Source organism: Argopecten irradians, chromosome 1, assembly GCF_041381155.1.
Source record: "Argopecten irradians isolate NY chromosome 1, Ai_NY, whole genome shotgun sequence".
Classification (NCBI taxonomy): Eukaryota; Metazoa; Mollusca; class Bivalvia; order Pectinida; family Pectinidae; genus Argopecten; species Argopecten irradians.
In genome coordinates this window covers 16,204,111-16,226,288 of record NC_091134.1, presented here as the reverse complement: position 1 = coordinate 16,226,288, position 22,178 = coordinate 16,204,111, and the positions used below count along the sequence as shown (strand labels likewise).

At 37.7% G+C, this 22,178-nt stretch overlaps 1 protein-coding gene across 1 annotated transcript in view; it reads left to right on the top strand.

The window, feature by feature from the left end:
- The first annotated feature begins 17,001 nt into the window (after positions 1 to 17,001).
- LOC138318968 (uncharacterized) overlaps positions 17,002 to 22,178 on the top strand; it is a 46,479-nt gene continuing 41,302 nt past the window's right edge. The window contains exon 1 of the mRNA XM_069261826.1: positions 17,002 to 17,156. Coding sequence (XP_069117927.1) covers positions 17,114 to 17,156 — 43 coding nt within the window. The 5' untranslated portion in view covers positions 17,002 to 17,113. The remainder of the gene's footprint in view (positions 17,157 to 22,178) is intronic.

The window sequence follows — 22,178 nt, the reverse complement described above, 5'->3', positions numbered from 1 at the left end:
ATATTAGCACACAGTTGTGTAGTCGTACTTATGGTACATGTGTACTTTTGGTACATGTTCTTCGACTACTATTTTATGGTGTATGGGGAACTGGGAAGATTCCCACTCGAAGTAAATATCAAACTGAGAATGCTGTGTTTTTGGAATAGACTTATACAAAATGAAAATAAATTAAGTAGAATCAAGGACGTATATGAGAAGGATAAGTCACACTGGGTTTTGGGCAAAGACAGTGCAGGCGCTTTTGTGTTTGTGCACTGACCGTGACGTTGGGCGACGACTGATTTCCTTTGATATCCGCCGCCGCAGCCTTTGATGTAGCATGGGGGGTGCGAGGGTTACCGTCTTACTTTCTGAAGCGTGCTGCCATTTCATGAGCGGTCGTATTTTTTTAACGATAGTTTAAGACATTTCTTCTAAATCTTCCATATTTAAAGCAAGTTATAAACGTTGTGAAATTTAATTTACTTTACATTGGTGTTTCGTTTGACTCGATGAGACAGGTATTTGATGAGAAAAACGGTTTTTATTCCCGGTTAATAAGCGTCTCGCGTGGTGTTTAGTAGTGTAAAGAGACAGGCACGAATCCTTCTCACTTATAAAATAAATAAATTCCGTACATCAAATTTAAAAATTCCAATTGAGACTGGAAGATGGCGTAATGTTGAGAAACGTGAAAGAATATGCCATTTATGCAATGAAAATATCGGGGATGAATTTCACTATCTTTTTGTATGTAAACACGAAGAAATAAAAAAAAATATACGTATTAAAATATATCCCACAGTATTATTATAGTAATCCCAGTCTTCATAAGATGGGTGGCTTTATAGGTATTTGTAATATCCAATTATTGAAGAAGGTGTCTCTATTCATTAGAAAAATTATGGTATTTTTGTAGATATGAATAGAAGCTATAAGTATTGTTAATTTTCAAATTAATTTTCCATATTTTAGTAATTGGTAATGATATATATTGTCCATCCTGCCACGTGCAGTTAAAAATGTAACTTGTATAATCCATGTAACACATTTTAATGTGTCTGGGAGACTATAATGAAATCTTTGAAACTATCTTCTGAGTTGCAGCAAGGACGTATCCTTGGTTGCAGTGACATGGATTAATTACATATTGGAGTACCCGTACACTGGTTAGGCAAGTCTGTGAATTAAAAGCACGACAGGTGGGCTTTCCACGTGTTTTCGTGAGGTATGGCCCCGTTGTCTTGGTCACGCTAGAACCCCGCGGCGATTTACATGCCAAGCCACGCAACCGTATTAGTTCTCAGGTAACTTTCTGGGTACGACTTCGCCAATTTTCGTTATGGGTTCGTTGGAATGGCCACGCGTGTGATTTTAGAGAGTTGCCGCTGGCGGTTAATCGCCAACCTTTGTCCATGGTCCGTAAACATGAGGTTAAAAGAGAAATTTTAGTGATAGATTGGATTAAATATCCCTCTTGCTAAATAACATTTTTGTGAGAAATCGATTTTTATTTTTTATATTATATATATATATATACAATTAACCAGGCAATTCACGCTAAAAATATGTATATAACCAGAAATATAGTTCCATAAATGCACACGATACAATAAAACACGTAACGCAGTAAGTCAGTGGATTTTATGAATAGTAAAGAAATTTGTAAAGTGAGTTTGACCAAAAGACATAACGGCCGAGTATAAAATAATATATATCATTACTGGGTTTGCGCTGGTGTTCCATAACTGAGGTCCTCAGATTGAATGGGGTCCTTTTAATACATCCTTGATATACAAAGTTCATTTGTTCATTTTTTTTAATTCAAGTTTAATACGATCTTTGATCAATCTAAATGATTCAACCTGCGGGCCGATTATAAACAATCAGGTAAAAAGTGGTTTCAAAAGTATAAACTTTAGTGTTTCATGTATATCGACAAAACACATGAAATTAATGAGAATAATTAAAACAGATGACATGGGTCGTTTAGCTGTACTTTTTTTGTAGATCAATCGATACAATCCATAAATATCTTCATAATTCCTTCCACGGTAAAAAAAATGTGTGAGTCCATATTCGTCATATCTTCTAGGTCCAAAATCTGCTGCATAAAGTCCATGAATACATTATTGTTTTTGTCAAAACTGCATACTACTTTTAAAACCACTGCTCCGTTAAATCAGTATCGTTTAGTACAGTAGTTGAGTGATGACATGCTGTGAGAACACGTGGACGACATTACATCTTTTGCTTATCCGTACAGTTAATTGAAAGAAGTCTACAAATAGTCAATTAAAGAAGTCGTATCACCTGACTGGCTATAATGTTTAAAATTGTCTGAAAAATGAACATTACTCTTTATGAAAAATTTCACCGTGCCTCATGGGCTATGTCATGAATACTATTACCCAATCACATAACAAGCGTACCTTGATTGGTATTAATTGACTCCGCCCCTTGTCATCACTTCTCTCGCTGAATCTTGAATTGAAAAATTTTTCAATTCATTTTATTCCGACCCGACTTCAGTAACAAGCGGCCCTTTAATGACCTGGGGGTTGTTTTTTTTCTGTGGGCTTTGTCGTTTACCTTCATAATTTTGAAGGGGGACTTCTAACACGACCATGAAGATTTGTCTCATACTGTTTTAGAGCTGATATTTCGCGATGACATAGTGACCTTGATGATGCAACATATCGATTTGATATGGTCCAAAGCTAGCTCGTGGAGTGACCGCATTTGTGTTAGGTACTTGAACACAACTAGAAGTGACTGGTTAGCTCGACAAATTTGGACGTTTACTAACCTAAGAATACGGATGTAATATATAGTAACTAGTACTAAGGATCTATTTATACAGGATTTTTTCGCAGAGAATTAGCTAGAACTGTAAATATAGTAACTGAAAACTATATATATTCCACGCTCAGTTGCACAGCACATGCGATACGGTAGCGATACAGTGACAGCGATACCGCCAGTCGACTATATATTGAGAGCCGTGCTCTCGTTATGGGTGAGTGGTCAACACACTAGCGAAGCTTGCCCGCTGGCTCACTGCGCTGTCGCCGTAGGGGGTCAATGAGAACAATAGGCAGTGGTATTTCCACGAAAAAAATAACGCTTTCAAAACAAAATAACGTTTCCAACTATACTTGTAACGTGGTCACGTAAATAATCACATGTTCTGTTGATGCTAACAAAGTTTCACATAAAAATCACGTAACATTCTGGCAATAACATGGGAAACAAAATCATTAACAATCATTGCTGACACTAACACGTGAAATGAAATGAATAACAATGCAAAATAAATAATAACATCAGCCACTAAATCTAACATCATTTAAAAAAGACAAACGCATGCAAAGATAGAGATAACACAGCAGCAAAAATATAACGTGTGCTAGAAAATAATAACATGCTTTTAGTTAAAGATAACTAAAATTTTGATAATAACAGTAAAACAGATATAACCAACATAAAATATTTCAAAAATCACGAATATGGTTAAAATAACAGTTTAAGAACGAAAATTAACAGAACAGGGCTACCAGTGTGACTTCATCAAAACATTAACAAGAGGCCCAAGGGCCTTAACGGTCATCTGACCAGGCAAGTTTCAGCCATTCATTTTCACAACTTTGGTAGCCCTCCATCCCAGCATGCTACAGGCCAAATATGAGTACATTAGGTACTTATGGTTGAGAAGAAGTCGTTTGAATGAAAAGTTTACGGACGGCGGACAACGGACGACGACAGACGGTGCATGATGCTGACCCTTCAATTCGGGTCAGGTGACCTTAAAATTAACTCTTTAGTCTTGACACAAAGTGTCAGCAGTAGAGAAGTTCGACTTCAAACCATTTCAAAGCAATATATGTTGTTAAAATCCTTCGAAGTAAAATAATTTCTTACCTGGCTCATTTTAATTCGTGTCCACCAAAAGTTCCGGAGAACTGAAAATTTCAACAAGAGAGATAACTGGCTGGCATCACGGATATAAGTCGCTTTCTTCTTGTTTTATTATTTTATCATGTGAATTCATAACCAGATTATTGTTCAGCTTTAAAAAGAGCAATGTTCTTCATATAAGACCTCAGGAACGAAATCACCAGCAGTGTAGGAATCCCCGCGCTCCTCATTTTCCGCAACTCGACGGAGGAAGTCCAAACAAGTCGATAACTTTCGATAACCCAAAGTAAAAACTAAGCGATAACAAGAATGCATAGGATCAGCATCTGTAGGCCTACCATTTGGCCACTGAAGCGGGAGGGGGGGGGGGGTGGGGGGGGGGGAATAGCCTCCCCCCCCCCCCCCGTTTGCCCCCCCGTTCCCCAGGACTGGAGGGCAAACATGGCTTTTGCGCCTCCCCCATTTTCCTCGATTGAAATGTTCTAAAAATGCACATTTGAAAGAAAAAAAGGTCCTCCAGCACATGTTTCATACAATTTGGAAAATTTTCCAATACGCGGCGCTTTTCCTTAAACTTTCAAGCACGTAATGTTCAAAACTTTAATAGTAAAAAGTCAATTCACATGAACTAGACTAAAAATGTCCATCAAGAGATTTTACGTACTATTAAAAAAAAAAAAGTCTCTTAAAATATTAATTTTGTTTATATGTCTTAGAAAATTAGTTCATTTATTTTGAGTTACACAGCATTAATGTGTCGATGGTGTGAAGCCGGTAGGTTCAGATCGAGGCGGGTTGTATAATGATATGACGACATTTCTAAATGCAGATGACTTTAAATCGAAAAATTACCATGTTAAGAACGCTTTTAAATCATTAAAATACATCGTAAAACTCAAATCAGCCATTCTCAATCTTAATGTTTTTTCCCGGAGGAGACCCCCGAATCCCCAAAACACCAATCGAGCCTTCGGGCGTTCGCAAATCTTCAAAATGCATCGTTAAACTCATCTCAGCCATTGTAAATCGTAATATTTTTTCCCGGAGTAGACCCCCAGACCCCCAAACACCAAAATCTGCGCCTTCGCTCCCCCCCCCCCCCTCGCCCCCTCCCCCCCAATAAGGTTTCATCTTTCTGCGCCTCTGTACGTACATAAATAATGAACATTGTGTACATATACCGTGCCTGTTATATTTTCGTAAGTGATCTATCCAAGGGGTAAATCTATAAAGTGGACATTCGAAAAAGTGGTGAAAAGTATTTCACATGGATCTGCAAGAAAATAAATTGGATTGAAACTTTGTCCGATCTAAATACTGAAGAGGCCTATGATACGTTTCTAAAGATATTCAACACGTTTGCGGAAAAACATATCCCACAAAAGAGAAATTATGGAGCGCACACACTAAAAACGGCGTAGCCTTAAGCGCAGATCTTCGGAAAAAAATCAATAAGAAACATCGTGCATGGACGAGATTTATAGAAACAAAATCACAAGATAGATAACAGGAGTATGCTAAACTCAGAAAGTCAGTATCAAAAGGGAACTCCGACGGGCAAGAAAAGAAAAGGATAAAGAAATTGCAACTTAGTGCGAAATACCAAAACCAAACGGTTCTGGAAATACATAAACTCAAAAATGCCCGGTAAAGTGTCTGTCCAAACCGCCCACCCTGCGGTAACACCAACGGTCGAACCCATCCGCCCAGGCCGTAGCGATCAACCGCACCCGCCGCCGTATACTGAACCTAACATTATCATCACGAACCCCCCGCGCCCCCGTGCTGCCTACCCACCCGTTTTCCAGCGAGCGCAATATTACCACCCGACAACGCCGCGCCCACCCTTAACGACGAACTAGATTAAGAAAATCAAAAACCCCATATTGGCTATGCACTGCCACCGCACCAGCCCGGACGCGCTGCAACCCCTAAAGCCCAGAAAGTAACTTTCGATGAAGAAATGTAGAAATAACCCCATTTCTAGACTTATCAATAAGTATCCCTTTCGGAAGGGCAAAACCTGCCACAATGTAAGAAGGCTGAACGATTACGGCGGCAATAATACAAAAAAAGGATTCAAACTCAGAATCCAGTGGAAAATTAACCGGTCCCGTATAAGAACTAACTAGTAAAAATATGATATATAAAACAATGGAAAACACAGTAAAACGCGAGATACACATAGTCAAGCAAGCAAGAGTGACACGTATTTAGCCAGCAAACCAAATAATAGGGTGTTTACCTCATACTGAAAGTATCAAACAACACTTATTTCAAATGTATAATCGTTTCCGGTAGTGAGTGGACCACGTATGTTCGGCTACAGGATGAGACACTCGATGTTATGATTAACATGGACTTCCAAGAGAAAGCCTTCGATAAAGTCCCTCATTCGTCGGGCTGATACACAAATTGTACAAATATGGAATCGGCATGAGAACTGTTAAATGGATAGAAAATTTCCTAAACGATAGACATCAAAAAGTGGTTTGTGAACGGAACCACATCAAAATTACAGACTGTTCTAAGCGGAATTCCCCAAGGCAGTGTTTTAGGTCCTATATTGTTTGTTATTTTATATTAATGACATGCCGGAGAATGTCACACATCATCGTGTCCTCTATTCGCTGACGATACAAAATTTATACCTGAAGATGAACACACGGACGAGGAATCAGGAAATCTTGCAAAAAAGATTTAAATAATCTCCAAAAATGGTCAGATGATTGGCTACTAAAGTTTCATCCGAAACAAATGTAAGGTACTTCAGGTCAAGGGATCACCTAACAATAGAACATATCGACTCGCAAACCAAACTGGGGACGTGGTTCTGGAGAAAATCACCAACGAGAAAGATTTAGGAGTCACTGTGGACACTAATTTGGACTTCCGAACTCACATCCAAAATTCAATAAACAAAGCTAATTCTGTACTCGGAATCATAAGAAGAGCATTCACCTTTTTGGATGAACCGATGTTCAAGCAATTATTCAAGGCGCTCGTGAGACCGCATCTCGAGTATGCGGCCAGTGCATGGAGCCCATACAAACTTATGGATATTCAGACGCTGGAGAATGTACAAAGAAGAGCTACAAAACTTCTACCCGGACTTAAGGATCTCACATACGAAGAGCGCTTAGCTAAACTGAAATTACCAACAATTAAACATCTAATCTAATAAACGTTTTCAAAATAGTAAAGAAAAAGTTTGATGAAAAAGTCACTTCCGAGCTGTTTGTGTTTGATAAAAACGAAAGAACTCGTGGGCATAAATTGAAGTTGTATAAACAACGTTGCTGTACTGAACTGAGGAGAAATTCGTTTACCTTCAGAGTAGTGGATAGTTGGAACAATTTACCAGAAATAGTCGTGAACGCTGAAACCACAAAAGACTTCGAAATACTCTTAGATAACCACTTAAAGGACAACATTTATAAATAATTATTGATATATGTATATATATGAGCAAACAAATACCTCCATTGACATAAATGTAATTGTAATGTATATTTTGATGTTTTATGATATGGACATAGAGGCTTCTAGCCTACGTCCATTAACTTCAATTAAATTCAATTAAATGGAAATCCCTATCGTCAAGCTTTCTGGTCGGGCAATTGACCGCGATGTGTATTTTCAATTGTTCTTTGGATTTAGGAACAAAAAACAGTGGGAGCAGTGTAAAAGAGAAGCGGGTCGGTGTGGTTTGTGCAGTATTACTATAATGGTTTTCCTGGTCTAACTTAAACAATTTTAATACGAGGACACCAAAAATGAGTTAATAATGCAAATATAAGCATTAATTATGAATGTATGGTCTATAGATGACAGTCATATGTGAACGCTTATTCTACTATACATATACGTGCGTACGTTATGAATTTAACTACACTGTATATTGCGTGTGAACGCAGAAGTATTTCGTGTGCAAGATTTGTGAAAAAGTGAAAAGGTATTGCATGCGCACACAAAAGTATTACATTCGTACGCAATGAAATCGGCTTCATAAGCCGACAAAAACATTGAGTTCATATTAAATAGTATTCAGTGTTGTGGCTCGCACAGATCAATTCTTCAGTATCTATCGGCTCAGTCACCGCAATGTCCAAATGTGCCAATCGACATGCGCACTGAAATATGTATAATAAATATAAACTGATGCTTAATACCGTCCTATTTATAGTTAACCATTTAATCACCTGGTGACGATGATGCATCAGTAACATCCAAGATATATACATGTATATAATTTCATTCTGGTAAACCAGTAACCGCCAGGAAAGTCTGGATGACGACTAGCTGCGAATAGGCAGTGACAACCTGGATAGAAGGCACCAAGGGTGTAGAGGCCTGGCAGGCTGAAGCACATCTTCGGCAAGAAGATACACGGAGAAAAACCCCCGTGGTCGCAGGATGGCGAAGGAGAGTGAACGACCTAATTTGGCGGACACAATGGATACAACACCAGATCGACCAAGGACTAAGAGACTACATATTCTGCGTTTGCTACAACCAGGGCAACCTTTTGAGACGGAGGAGGCGGTCCAGGATTCAAACCGTAGTGCCCATAGCAACTGAAAGCGTCTATGTGTCAGAAAAGTGAAGAGGACAACCTGAATGATGAGTCAACAGCAGAAAACCGCAATCAACATACCCCGACGTCAGGTTACAGGGACCAAACCTGGCTGATAACAGCGAAAAGTTTGATGTGGATGTGAATGCAATCCTAAATGCATCTTTGACAGGAGGAGTTGAAAGGCAGATCGAAGGCATGACATTAACAATATATAATGTTGGTATTGATAGATATGGTGCAGAAGAGAGAAAACAACCAAAGAAGACTATCACTAAGAATAGCAGGAAATAATATACATGAAAAAGATCTGGGACGTCTTGCAAAATCATTCAGACGTGCAACTGACGAAGAGAGACCTGCATTGTCAGAACTTAGCAGAAATAACAGAGAAAGGTTGAACATTTAAGGCGAGCTGAAAGGAGTAGACGAAGAAGGAAGGAAAGGGGAAGAGCACACGCAAGATTCACACCTAACCCCTTCCAATTTACATCACACATTCTTAGTAGCAAAGGGTATGGAAAACTGAAAGCAAAGTGGTCGATAATCATCTGCACGGCATGTACAGCGATCCTAAGAGGGATCATTAGCTGGAGAACAACGAAAAGCTCGGTCAGATGAACCAGAAAATTTATTTGATGAGTCTGAACCAAAGTTGAAGGAAGTAAAAGATGTCTTAAGGAAAGCAGGAACAGCATCAACACCAGGTCCCAATGGCATACCTTATAGAGTATATAAGAGTTGTCCGAGAATGACAAAGCGACTATGGCAGCTCATTAGGATAGTATGGAGAGGAGGAAGGCTGGTTAACTGTTGGTACCAGGCAGAGGAATGCATCATACCATAAGAGGAATGATCTGTGACAAGCCATTCCGAGCTATATCCTTATTGAGCATCGAAGGACATGTACTTCTGACAATATCAGCGAAGAGAATGACCAATTACATGTTGCATAACAACTATATCGACATCTCTGTACAGAGTCTTGGCACAGCTTATCAAGGAAGCAAATGAGATGAAAGGGGAGCTTGCAGTCATTTGGCTAGATCTAGCAAATGCACACGGTACATGTCGCACAATCCGGTACACTGGAACAGTATCACGTACCGGAGAAGACACGACATCTGCTGGTCACATACTTTAACAAGCTAGAGCTTAGATTCACAGCCCAGGACTACACATCCTCGTGGCAACGTCTAGAGGTTGGGAAAGTCACTGGCTGTACGGTGTCAGTGACTTTGTTTTTGCATCAATGAACCTAATGGTAAAATCAGTTCACAAGATGAGTACGGGATCATGAATGAGAGCTGGAGTTAGACTGCCCCATGTAAGGGCATTTATGGATGATATATATAACCATCAGCTCAAAGACAGTCATAAAGGCAAGAGGAACTCTTCAGGAAATTTAAGATAGCATCGTCTGGGCCTGTATGAACCTATCCAAGTTTAGAAGTCTAGTCCTGAAGAATGGAAAGATCAAGAACAAAGCACCCAAGACTGCAGAGAAACCATTCTATCAGTTTCCGAAAAGCCAGTTTAGTGCCTGGGGAAATACTTTGAAGACTCACTCAGCAATACTGGCAACGTTAACAACGTGCAGATGCAGCTTGGGAAATGGGTGGACGATATCGAAAGAAGTAAATTATACCAGGAAAATACAAGAACTGGATACATGTGTATCAACATGGAGTATTACCAAGGATTCTTTGGCCGCTGTTAGTCTGTATCTGGCTGTGTCAGTTGGGATGTCAAGGTGAGAGGGGTACTAGTAAACATCAGGAGAGGACATGAATGGTCAGCAAAGAAGGTTACGAAAGAAGCAGAATCACAACTTCAACATCGGGACATCGTTGGAACAGTAACTGTAGGTCGGCAAGGGCTTGGAGTGACAACGGGAAAAAAGTGGCGAACATCAACCAGGAGGAGAGGAGACATCTCGTCCAGAGGGAAGTTCGTGCAATGGAATAACAGTCAAGAATGCACGGATGGTTAGAACTACTGGTATGAAGAAACTATGAAGTTGGCTGGATTGGAAAGGCGCCCACCAAAATAAATTGTCATGGAATGAGTGGATGAAGCCTCAGAGGCTGCAATTCCAACTATAGTCTGTCTACGACGTATTGCTGACTCCATTTAACCTGGCAACATGCAGAATGACAAACGACTCAGCTTGTAAACTGTGTGGAAGACTAGCCAATTTGGAGCATATCCTTCCTTCTTGTTCAGGGCTTGAGCAGATGGACAGTACACCTGGCGTCACGACAAGGTTCTTTCTGTATTTGCAGACTGAAGAGCAGCAGACAGAGACCAAAGAGGGACAAAGTCGGCTTGAAAGTTAATGTCGTCAATGCTTGGGAACGGAGTGTGAAAGGCAGTGTGATGGCAGTGGAGTGTTAGGTACAGCAGATTTCCACTAGAAATAGCAGTCACCAATCAAAGGCCAGATATAGTCATTTGGACTTTACCGTTCAAGTAGGCTGTGCTTGTAGAGCTGACAGTGCCGTATGAGGACCGTATCAACGACGCCTACGAGCGAAAACAGGCAAAGGGCCAAGATTTGTAGCAGACTGTCAGCAACGCGGGTGGAGAATGTGATGTCTTCCTGTAGAGGCTGATTGTCGTTGCTTCGTTGGACAGGCTATGTGGAGAACCCTGCGGATCATCGGCATCACTGGTATAGAGAAAAGGAAATTGATAGGGCGGCTCTGCAGAGAGGCTGGGGTGGCATCAATGTGGCTGTGGAAGAAAAGAGAGGAGCATTGGAGAGGGCAACACCAGTAACATCAGTGTATGAACATGCTGGAACCTGATCGTTCCAGTGGTGCACCTCTGTGGGCTGTAGTGGACAGTGCCGAAACAACCAAGGAAGATGGATTCACGTGATGACAGGACCATGATGGATAATTACCATCCAAAATGTACATATGTAGTCGACGGCCTCCTTTGTGCAATGAATTTGTGTTTGATTTTAGTGCTGCCGTGCATCCTTATAATATTGGAACATCCTGCCCAATTTATTTTACTGGTCACATTCAACTTTGCTAGCCAAGGGTATTAGCCGATTCTCTCTACTTCTAAAAGAGTAAACCACTATCTTGATAGCCGATTCTCTCTACTTCTAAAAGAGTAAACCACTATCTTGATGTTGAACGTTAACTAGCAACGAACTTCCAATTTTAAGACTAGCTTAATAGTTAAAGATGGTGCGATATTGTTTGATCATGCAAGAGTTATAAAAATCTTCTTCATAGGGACTAACGCTCAATTCATGACCAAATAAAATATAGAAAGGGCTGTATAGTCATTTACAAATACATTTATATAGAATAATTCCAAGATTCACCTACAGGTAAACTTACGAACAGTTTATACAACTACGTTTGCGTACAGAGTAAATCATCATCATCCGATGGCATGCTCTATTAACGCTATTTCCTGCATGAAAGAGTTAAGGCTGGGCGCCCTACTTCATTTAAACGGTTATATTTCATACATTGTTTGTCATATTAGATTCTCGTATGTCCTTGTTTTTTGTAAATGATATGTCCGACATGCATTGTCTTCGTATTTCGACAATTGAAATTCGTAACCGCTACTTTGGCTTAGAGAAGTACTGCAGGGATTCTGAATTTCTTTTTATACGATACTCTGTACTTTGTTTTTTTCTTTTTATGCTGGATGTTGGCAAATAAAGTTTGTCATTGATCAGATTCAGATTCAGATTCTTTTATTTCCTTGTTTTTTACAACATCGGAGAGTTGACATAAACATATACAATATAACAATGCAGACAGTGCTGGACAAACATATAACTACATTTTGCATGGCAAAACATGTACATTGTATGATTGGTTATGTATATATACTATTTCATAAAACATAAGATCAATGATTTATAATGCACATTTCAAAACTTTGAAATATTAATTAACTTAAATTAGAAATTAAATTATCTCGTAGCTTTAAAGCCAAATCTATATATTTTCCTAACCTGTTTAATTCTGTGTTTAAGTTGGTACTCTTATTATCAACCCAGAATATAGGGATATTCTGGGTTGATAATAAGAGTACCAACTTAAACACACTAGGACGTTTATAATAATATGATTTAATATATTTTTTTTCTTAATTCAGAGTAACAATTACATATAAGTATAAAGTGAAATTCATCTTCAATGTCATTAGCATTACATACCTCACACAATCTTTGAATTCTCTGACGATTCCTATACCTCCCTTGTTCAATATTTAAATTATGTGAACTAAGTCTTATACGTGCAATATTCTTCATATGTGAATTATTAATTGATTTTGTTAAGTAAAATTGAAGAGTGAATTTATCTACAATATGTCTATAAAGAAACCCCTTTGATATCGTTTGTACATTTGAAATTAGTTCTTGTCTATAAACATCGTAAAATCTATTCTCAATAATTTTATAAATAACTTTATCATCTACTGTCGTATTATTCCAGAGATATGTTAATCCTAATTTATTTAATTCCCCTCGTATATTTAAAATCCAACTGTCATCAGAGCGTATTCTGTCTTCGTAGCAAGCTCTTAATACACAGTTATTTGAGTTACGAATTTTAAGCCAGTATTTAATTATACGTAATTTTCTTAATGTTGACAATGGCAATCTTCCGAGTTCACAATATACTAAATTATTACAAGTGCTCTTTTTTACCCCTAGTATTTTTTTACAAAAATTTAAATGAACCTTTTCTATATCTAAGGCATTATGAAAACCCCAAAACTCCGCACTATAACTCAATATACTATTTACATATGTGTCAAATACAGAACATTGTGTACTTACATTAAATTGATGATTTTTGAACTTATTATTGATTGCATAATAAGCCTTATTGCCTTGTTCAGCAACATGTTTTTGAGTTACATAAAATTTCCCATTATAATTGAAAAAGCATTCCAAGATAATTGAATCGGTCAACAATTTGTAATTCGCTTCCATTATAAAACCACTTTTCATTGTTTCTAATAATGCCCCCATTCCTAAACAACAACTATTTTTGTCTTATCAATATTCAAATTAAGGCTATGTTTATTATTGTAAGACTTCAGAGCATCTAATATTTGCTGTAATTTCTCTGGTGTTTCTGCAAAAAGCACTGTATCATCTGCATACATTAAAAGAAAAATACTTATTAAATTAAGTTCAATTGATGGACAGCATTCATTAATAAAGTGCATTTCACAATCATTTACAAATAATGAGTACAAAATCGGGGAGAGAATTTCTCCTTGGAAGAGACCGATTGTATTTGAGAAAAAATCTGAATAATAACCATTATGCTTAACACAAGATTTGACCGAGCTATATAATGATTGAATTATTTGATCATTGTGTACATGTAGCTTTTCTGTGTCGTTTACAACTGTTTTAAAAGAAAAAAAGGGAAGAAAAAAATAAAAGTATCTTTCCTTCCCCCATTAGACTGAAATAGAGTTCATTTATTTACATTTCCATTGCAGTCCCACTAAGTAACCTTACCAAACCCAGTTGGCATCAGTATTGGCTATGAACTGTCATCCGCTTACTATGACGTCATTATCATTGTGTCGTCACAATTGCTGTGTCAGCGATCACAAAAAATAGCTGTTCCATCCTCGACGATAACGAATATTGTTTATTCGTTATAGATACAAAATTTCTTCAGATTTCATTATGAAATTGTTATCAAATGTAAATATAAGCAACTAGACAGAGGCAGATTCAACATGAAGCGCTAGCGCACTTCATGGAATTTGCCTCTGTCCAGTTGGCATTCATATTGGCTATGAACGCCAACTGTAATACTTTCAATGCTTAAATATTAGTGGCATTAAGGGTATCATCATCCTTCTGGGATTACTTAATATGATAAAAACAAAAACAAAACAAAAAAATGTCTTCAGTCTACACAACACTTGTTCCTTCGGCTGACAGATCTCCAGACCCATGCAGATCTGCCACGAAGTCACATTCAAGGAATCGGCCTTACTTGTTGCTTTATGGGAGGGGATAGAGGAGTGGTGTGTTACTAGTACTAGGGAGTGAAACGGTACGGGGAATAATGATGATGGGAATGGGGATGAGGGGTGCGCAAGTATTTTGCAGGTAATTGTATTTCCATAGCCCGTTGTATGCTGCAAATATTGTATTGTGCCTTTGCGTGTTGCTGCTAACGTGTAAGATTATTTAAATTGTAACTTATTCTCAGGTCCCTGTTTGAAGAACGGGGATCGAACGGTTGATAACATATTACATTTAGTATATTATGTATGCAATATGGCGGATGAACCAAACTGTTTGGCGGGTGACCGTAAAAAATGTGAGCTTCAGTTCGCTGCATATTGCTTTGTTCCTTCTGAAAGTATTTCAAGGTCAAGAAAAAACTGTCAGTCACAAATTTTCAAACCAGTCTAATCAATTAATTTCATTTAATCTCATAATTAATGTATCCGTATTTTTTATTGTTTTTATTCTTTAAAGGGCTCCACCACTCACAAAAGGTTTTTTTTTCTCTATCAAAACCAGGAGCAGACGAATAAGAATTTTTATTCAGTTGCAAAAGTTACTTGCATGTACTTTACATCATTACCACCATTGAAAAGTTTTAGCTTCTAATTTTATGAAAATATTAAAAATAATTAATTGCATCCCGAAAAAAATTCCGTGGCACTATGTACTAAATGTCATGAAGTACTGATTGCGCATGCACCAAAAGCAAAGTAATAATTGTATTTTTGTGTGTGTGTTAATTAGACATATATATACACGATTTGAATTTTTCAAATGATGAGTATCATTTATGCTCTGTCGGCGGTGAATCATCTTTAACCTGAAATCATATGTAGCGGGATTGGACTGGGTCGATCATCGGTGACCAGGTAGCTCAGTCGGTAGAGCACTCGGCTAGTATTCTGAGGGTTCCGGGTTCGAATCCCGGTCTGGCCGCTACATTTTCTCCTCTCCTGTTACAGAATTGGCGCCCAACTAGATAACCCACGGTGGTGGTGTTTGGAAGGGTCTCGTGTGTCTTCGAGGGCGAAGACTTCGAGAAAGGAGGGAGGAGTGTAGCGGGATTGGACTGGGTCGATCATCGGTGACCAGGTAGCGCAGTCGGTAGAGCACTCGGCTAGTATTCTGAGGGTTCCGGGTTCGAATCCCGGTCTGGCCGCTACATTTTCTCCTCTCCTGTTACACATAATCCCATGTCTAGTTTGTTAATTTTTCTTCGCAACGGTAAAGAAAAAAATTGGGCATAGTTTCAATTTCCAAAGATGTCCATGGCTCTTTACAAAACCGAACATTGCAGATTGATTTTGTAACTCGATCTACATATAAATGTATGATATTCAACGAATTGAGAAGTGGATTTGTAAGGAGAATTAACAAATCAGTAAAATGGCATTAAATATGCTTGACAATGACCTTTGGAGTATCGAGGAAGGCAGAGGGATCGGGTCCGTCCAACCTTGGGCCCGCGTCATGATCATGACACATTCTGAATCATCAGAAATAAAAGATAACTTTCTTCGGTGGTCACGGGATCCATGGGATCACTGATCATTGCACGGAATAGGCCTAGATCTAAGTTAACATTATACAATAAATGTAGCACTCGGTACAAGTTACAGTAGGGGAAAGTAGTCAAATTTCGGACACCTTAGTAGTAAAACCTTATATGTTTGAAACCTATCCACATACCCCCATAACTGAGGTATGAGCAGAAAGATAATTTTCTTTTCTTGCATTTATCACTTGAAACTCGACACAGACACTAAATTTGTGTTATACCAGTACAAAGTAATCAGCAATGTATAGCTGTTCGAATTTCAGACAGGGGTGTTCATAATTCGGACATAGGGGTGTTCAAATTTCGGACAATTAATTCCCACTGTATTGTTTATTTTTTACTCAAAATACAATAAAAGGATGTGTTTAAACAAAAACAAAAACAAAATAAAATAAAAAGTTTAATGAACACACTGAATAAGACATGTTTGACATGGAGTTCCATATTGCGTCATTTGACCAGTTCATTTTTGTATATTCAACCGCAGGAAAGGTCGCAGTCACATATTCACATTCAAACTTACCATGCAAAATATAATGCTCACATATCTGTTCTTCAGTCTTATTAATTTCCAATTTGAAATAAAGCATCTAGGTCAGTTACAATGACTTTTTATTAAATATCTGGTCTATTTTATGAGTTTTTAAGTATTTTCTAATTACTGTCCGAAATTTGAATCCGTCCGAAATTTGACTACTTTTCCCTACAAGTTCCGGGTTTTCCCCATGAAGTCACCAATGGATAGAAAATAAGTAGATTCTAAATGAGAAAGAGGCTGGAAAATTAATATAGCAATATCTTTTGCAATTTCAATTGTACTTATTAAATTTAAGGAGACAAAATACTTCTATGTGCAAATATTGACCTTATTTAGATAAGCAACACAAAATATAGTGAAAACGAAAGTACTTTGACTGGCAGCCATGTTGTGACGTCACGTTTAGAAAGTCCGCACGCGCGCGTTTTAGGGACGCAAATTTCAATGGCGGATTTCATTTCGCAAGAGATGTAGCCCAAGATTGGACGTGAGCGACAAAATTATCAAGAAAATATGAATTTAATAGTTGCAGCAGTGTTGCTGTTTTTATCTACAGGTAAGATTGGTATGGTATAAGATTGAATAATGTGTTCCCCCCATTATACGACTGGAAACGTCAGAATCGTTGTGTAGACTAGGCCTACTTGAAAATGAATAAGGTAGCTGCCCTACACTACTACTTTCATATTCTGTCCCGGTCGATGATTGACTGTGAACTTATATTTGAATATTGCATGGCCTAATAAATATATTCTTTACAATTTGCTTTGTTTGATTATATAAATATTAGCCTTACATGGGGGTGTATTATGTTATCGACACGGTGCCAACTGTCCGCATAAAATTCAAGATGGCCGACGCCAGAAAATGGAAATGGTGCAAAAATTCTTTTGCTTATATACATATGTAATCGACACAGAAGTGATATCTTGTCCTAGTTAACATATATGCTTTTATTCTCTCTGTTTGTATAATATTTTGTTTTTTTCTTTATCAAATTATCTTGTGTTTTACTAGTGAATAGATTTCACCCAACTTTCAGAGGGACAATGAATTTTGTAGCGCATCCTGATTCTGAGTGTCCCAGATTCAAAAACCCTGTCTGGCTGTATATTTTTCTCCTACTACAGACTCGTCCAGCTCCTACAAAGTTCAGATGAGCGATAATGATTCAGAACTTTTGATAAAAAATGAAATAAATATTGAACGTCGCTAAGTGGGTTCCATTTTCAAACAAGCTGAAGTTAGCCGACATTGTAATTAGTAACATCATTGCGGAGAATGTCATGTGACTACCGTAACTATGTAATGTCTTTCTGAACTTTTCTGAAAACGGGTCATGATCTTTCTGACTTCCGTTCAGCAATAATCGTAACTTCTATGGCGACTACAGTACCATGTCAAAAGTATTCGGTCACAATGACGGCGCGTTTACATGACGGTAAAAATGAAACAAATTTCAAATTAATTTTACTGATATACTGAACAGTCAATACTCCGTTTCCGGAATACAACATTCAGTCATGTTGCCAACTCATTCCATTAATTCCGTTCTGGGCAGTTTTTTTTTTTGGTCAAATCTACAGCCGAACTTCGGCTGTTTCCCCTAGCCAAAAAATGCCTTATTTTCCCAATTTTGAAGTCAAATTTCCGAATAATAACTGATCAAATGCAGTGACATCTGTTTTGATAATTTGTACCAGATTTTCATTCCTAAAATGTGTAAAGATAATCTACATTACTTAAACAAATAATTTGGGATTAGAATCAATTTTTATTTCACAAAATGAAAACAAAATCGAAATGAGCATAACTAGGTCGCTAGGTGCACCTTCAGTTCAGAGACGTTTTACAGACATTCAAGCTGACAAAAACATAACGTGACGCTACCCAAATTGGAACACTTTTTGAAGATAATTGTAAAAATTTTCTTACTTGTGGTTGAATCCAGATTTTTTTCTTAACATTCCACAAATAGATGCTTTTATTATTAATTTCATGATTTGTTTACTTGTCAGCAGTGCATATATTTATAAATACAGAGCTTGGAAGCATGCTCGGTCCAGCCCTGTGTTTCAGCAGGTTTTGAGTACCCAAAATGGAACACCTCCTAAATAAAGTTTGATTAATAAATGCCCAGGCATGATAAAAAATGTTTGAATTCATTAAAAGAAAGTTAAAACATTTTTTAGTTTATTCAAGTCACATGTCTTCCAAAAATATTCCATTCAGCATTTATTTTTCTTATTTTAAAATATATGGTGTTTATAGGGTTGTCGCACGACGTCGTATCCCGGAGTTTTTCAAAATTTCATTATTTTCATTTTTAAATACAGATAATAAGCAACTGGAAAGAAAATGACATATTAAAATTGTCACAGTTATTAGTCAGCACCTTAATTTTTGTTCAGGACTGTCGGTGTTTTTCCTGCCTATATATTTGGGGCCGAAATTCGGCCCCATTCCCAATTGTATTTCTTGTTATTTTTTCCCAAATCTATGTCTAAATTTCCCAAAACAGTGAGTTGAAGCGTATTTTGTGTGACGAAACAAAAAAAAATCTGGAAATTCCAAGTTTAAACATTGTATTTTAGTATACATTCTTACTATGATTCTTAGAGAAGGATAATTGTTTATTTCTACCTTTTCCAAAATTTCCATAAACACCGTTAAAATTTTTCCCAATTTCCTACTTTTATCGCACAAAAATTCCCAATTTTCACCAGGTGGCAATTTCCCAAAATACCCAGGAAAAACACTGACTGTTATTGTTAGTTTAAGATTGTAAACTGAAAATTCTGTATCACATATTTTAAAAGTGTTTCATTTTGGGTAGCGTTCCAAATTGGGTAGCGTCACGTTATAACAATTTTCCATAGTTAACTTACATAATTAGTCGTCTAATTATTTTTTTTCGACATAAGCAAGGAGTTTTTCTGTGTAAAAACGATCTTTGTTCAAGGTAGGAAGTAGTACTTGGGACAGGTAATATTGAGCCGGAATCCGGTTTCCGGAATTCAGGAATTCAGGAATTCAGAAAAAAAAAATTTAACAGAGAAATGAAAAAAAAGTTTTAAATATGCAAATAGTGCTGCAAATTAATTGTTTTATTTTTCTTCTAATAATAGAAGGAAAATATCTTGTGAAATAGCATTAGAAATGTGTATTGTATCATTCTAAAGTTTTTGATTTTCAATTTTCTAGTAAGTACAGTACTACGATGAAAATATGGTATTTTTGGGGGCAAGTGGACTTTAATTTTGGCAATTGCAAGTGAATTATTGGACTCTACTTGCCCGTAGCAAGTGATTTTAAAATTTTTTTCACCTCTGAAATTTTTCCCAATTATTCCCAAATTCCGAGTTATTTTCCCAATTGAAAAGGCATGGGCTGATGAAAATAGTAAGTGAAAAAAACACTGCTGGGCGATGTAGTCTTGGGTGGACCTCGCACGGTGAACTGGAGCATTGTCGTCTTGGAAAAAATAGCCACCAGTAGGAAAACGTCTGGCAAGAACAGGCTAAAGATTTTCCTCCAAAACCACCTGATGTTTTTTGCAGCATTAATATTTCCTTCAACTCAAGCTAATGTCCCCATACCGTTCCAACAAATACACCCCCAAATCATAACCTCGAGTTTGTTTTGGGTATTACGCAGCTGCACAAGATCCGGTCGCCATCCTTCACCTCGCTTTCTCCATATATAAACCCTGTGGTCCTGTCCAATAACTATTTTGCTTTCATCTGAGAAAATAACTCGCTTCCAATTGTATATTGTCCATCTCCGCTTTTCTCTACACCAAGCAAGTCTCTCAGTTCGGTTACTCTGCTTCACGACAAGTTTCTTCCTAGAAATACACCTAGTATACCCATGTTGGCTTAGATGTCGCTGAAGTGTTCTTATAGAAGTCGTAACATTCCTTTGCTCATTGTATTTAAATTTTAACAGTAATATCATGCATTAAGGGAATCCCTCCTATTGTTTTTAACCCTTTAAGCGCTATATACTCTGACTATACAATGGGCCTCACTGTTTAATTAATTTGAAGAAATACAGAAATAAGGAATACCTTTATTTAATGTTCAATAACATTTTTTCCATGCCATTTTCAATAATAGACATATATACAAATTTTGTTCAGTAGATGTTTAGGTTTACATACTCACTCACTCAGATTGTAAATTTGTCTCTAAAAAATTGTCAGGTAAGGATTTACAGGTAAATATTACAGGTAAATAAATACATTTTCTTCAAAATTCCATAAAGTAGGAGTATTTATAATGTAAATCACCTAACTATCATTCTTTATTCCTGTTCTTCAGCAAGGAATAGAATTAATTAGTTTTGGTGATTAATTGATTCAAATTTCAGGTGTGAACAGGTAAATCATAGCTCTAATTGACAGGTAAACATTGTTGTTGAATTATTAGGTCATCTGACCCAAAGGGTCAGGATGACCTATTGTCATCATGCACCGTCCGTCGTCGTGCGCCGTCCGCCGTCCGCCGTCCGCCGTCCGTAAACTTTTCATTCAAACGACTTCTTCTCAATAACCAGAAGGCCCAGGGTACTCATATTTGGCCTGTAGGTTGCTGGGATGGAGGGCTACCAAGTTTGTTCAAATAAATGACCTTGACCTTCATTCAAGGTCACAGGGGTCAAAAAGGCTAAAATCTTTAAACGACTTCTTCTCAAGAACCAGAAGGCCCCGGGTACTGATATTAGGCCTGTAGTATGCTGGGATGAAGGGCTACCAAGTTTGTTCAAATAAATGACCTTGACCTTCATTCAAGGTCACAGGGGTCAAATAGGCTAAAATCCTTTAAAAAAACTTCTTGTGAATAACTAAGAGGCCTAGAGACCTGATATTAGGCCTGTGACATGCTGGGATGAAGGGCTGCCAAGTTTGTTCAAATAAATGACCTTGACCTTCATTCAAGGTCACGAGGGTCAAATAGGCTAAAATCTTTAAACGACTTCTTCTCAAGAACCAGAAGGCCCAGTGTACTGATATTGGGCCTGTGACATGCTGGGATGAAGGGCTACCAAGTTTGTTCAAATAAATGACCTTGACCTTCATTCAAGGTCACAGGGGTCAAATAGGCTAAAATCCTTTAAAAAACTTCTTGTGAATAACTAAGAGGCCTGGAGACCTGATATTAGGCCTGTGGCATGCTGGGATGAAGGGCTACCAAGTTTGTTCAAATAAATGACCTTGACCTTCATTCAAGGTCACGAGGGTCAAATAGGCTAAAATCTTTAAACGACTTCTTCTCAAGAACCAGAAGGCCCAGGGTACTGATATTAGGCCTGTGACATGCTGGGATGAATGGCTACCAAGTTTGTTCAAATAAATGACCTTGACCTTCATTCAAGGTCACAGGGGTCAAATAGGCTAAAATCCTTTAAAAAACTTCTTGTGAATAACTAAGAGGCCTGGAGACCTGATATTAGGCCTGTGGCATGCTGGGATGAAGGGCTACCAAGTTTGTTCAAATAGATGACCTTGACCTCCATTCAAGGTCACGAGGGTCAAATAGGCTAAAATCTTTAAACGACTTCTTTTCAAGAACCAGAA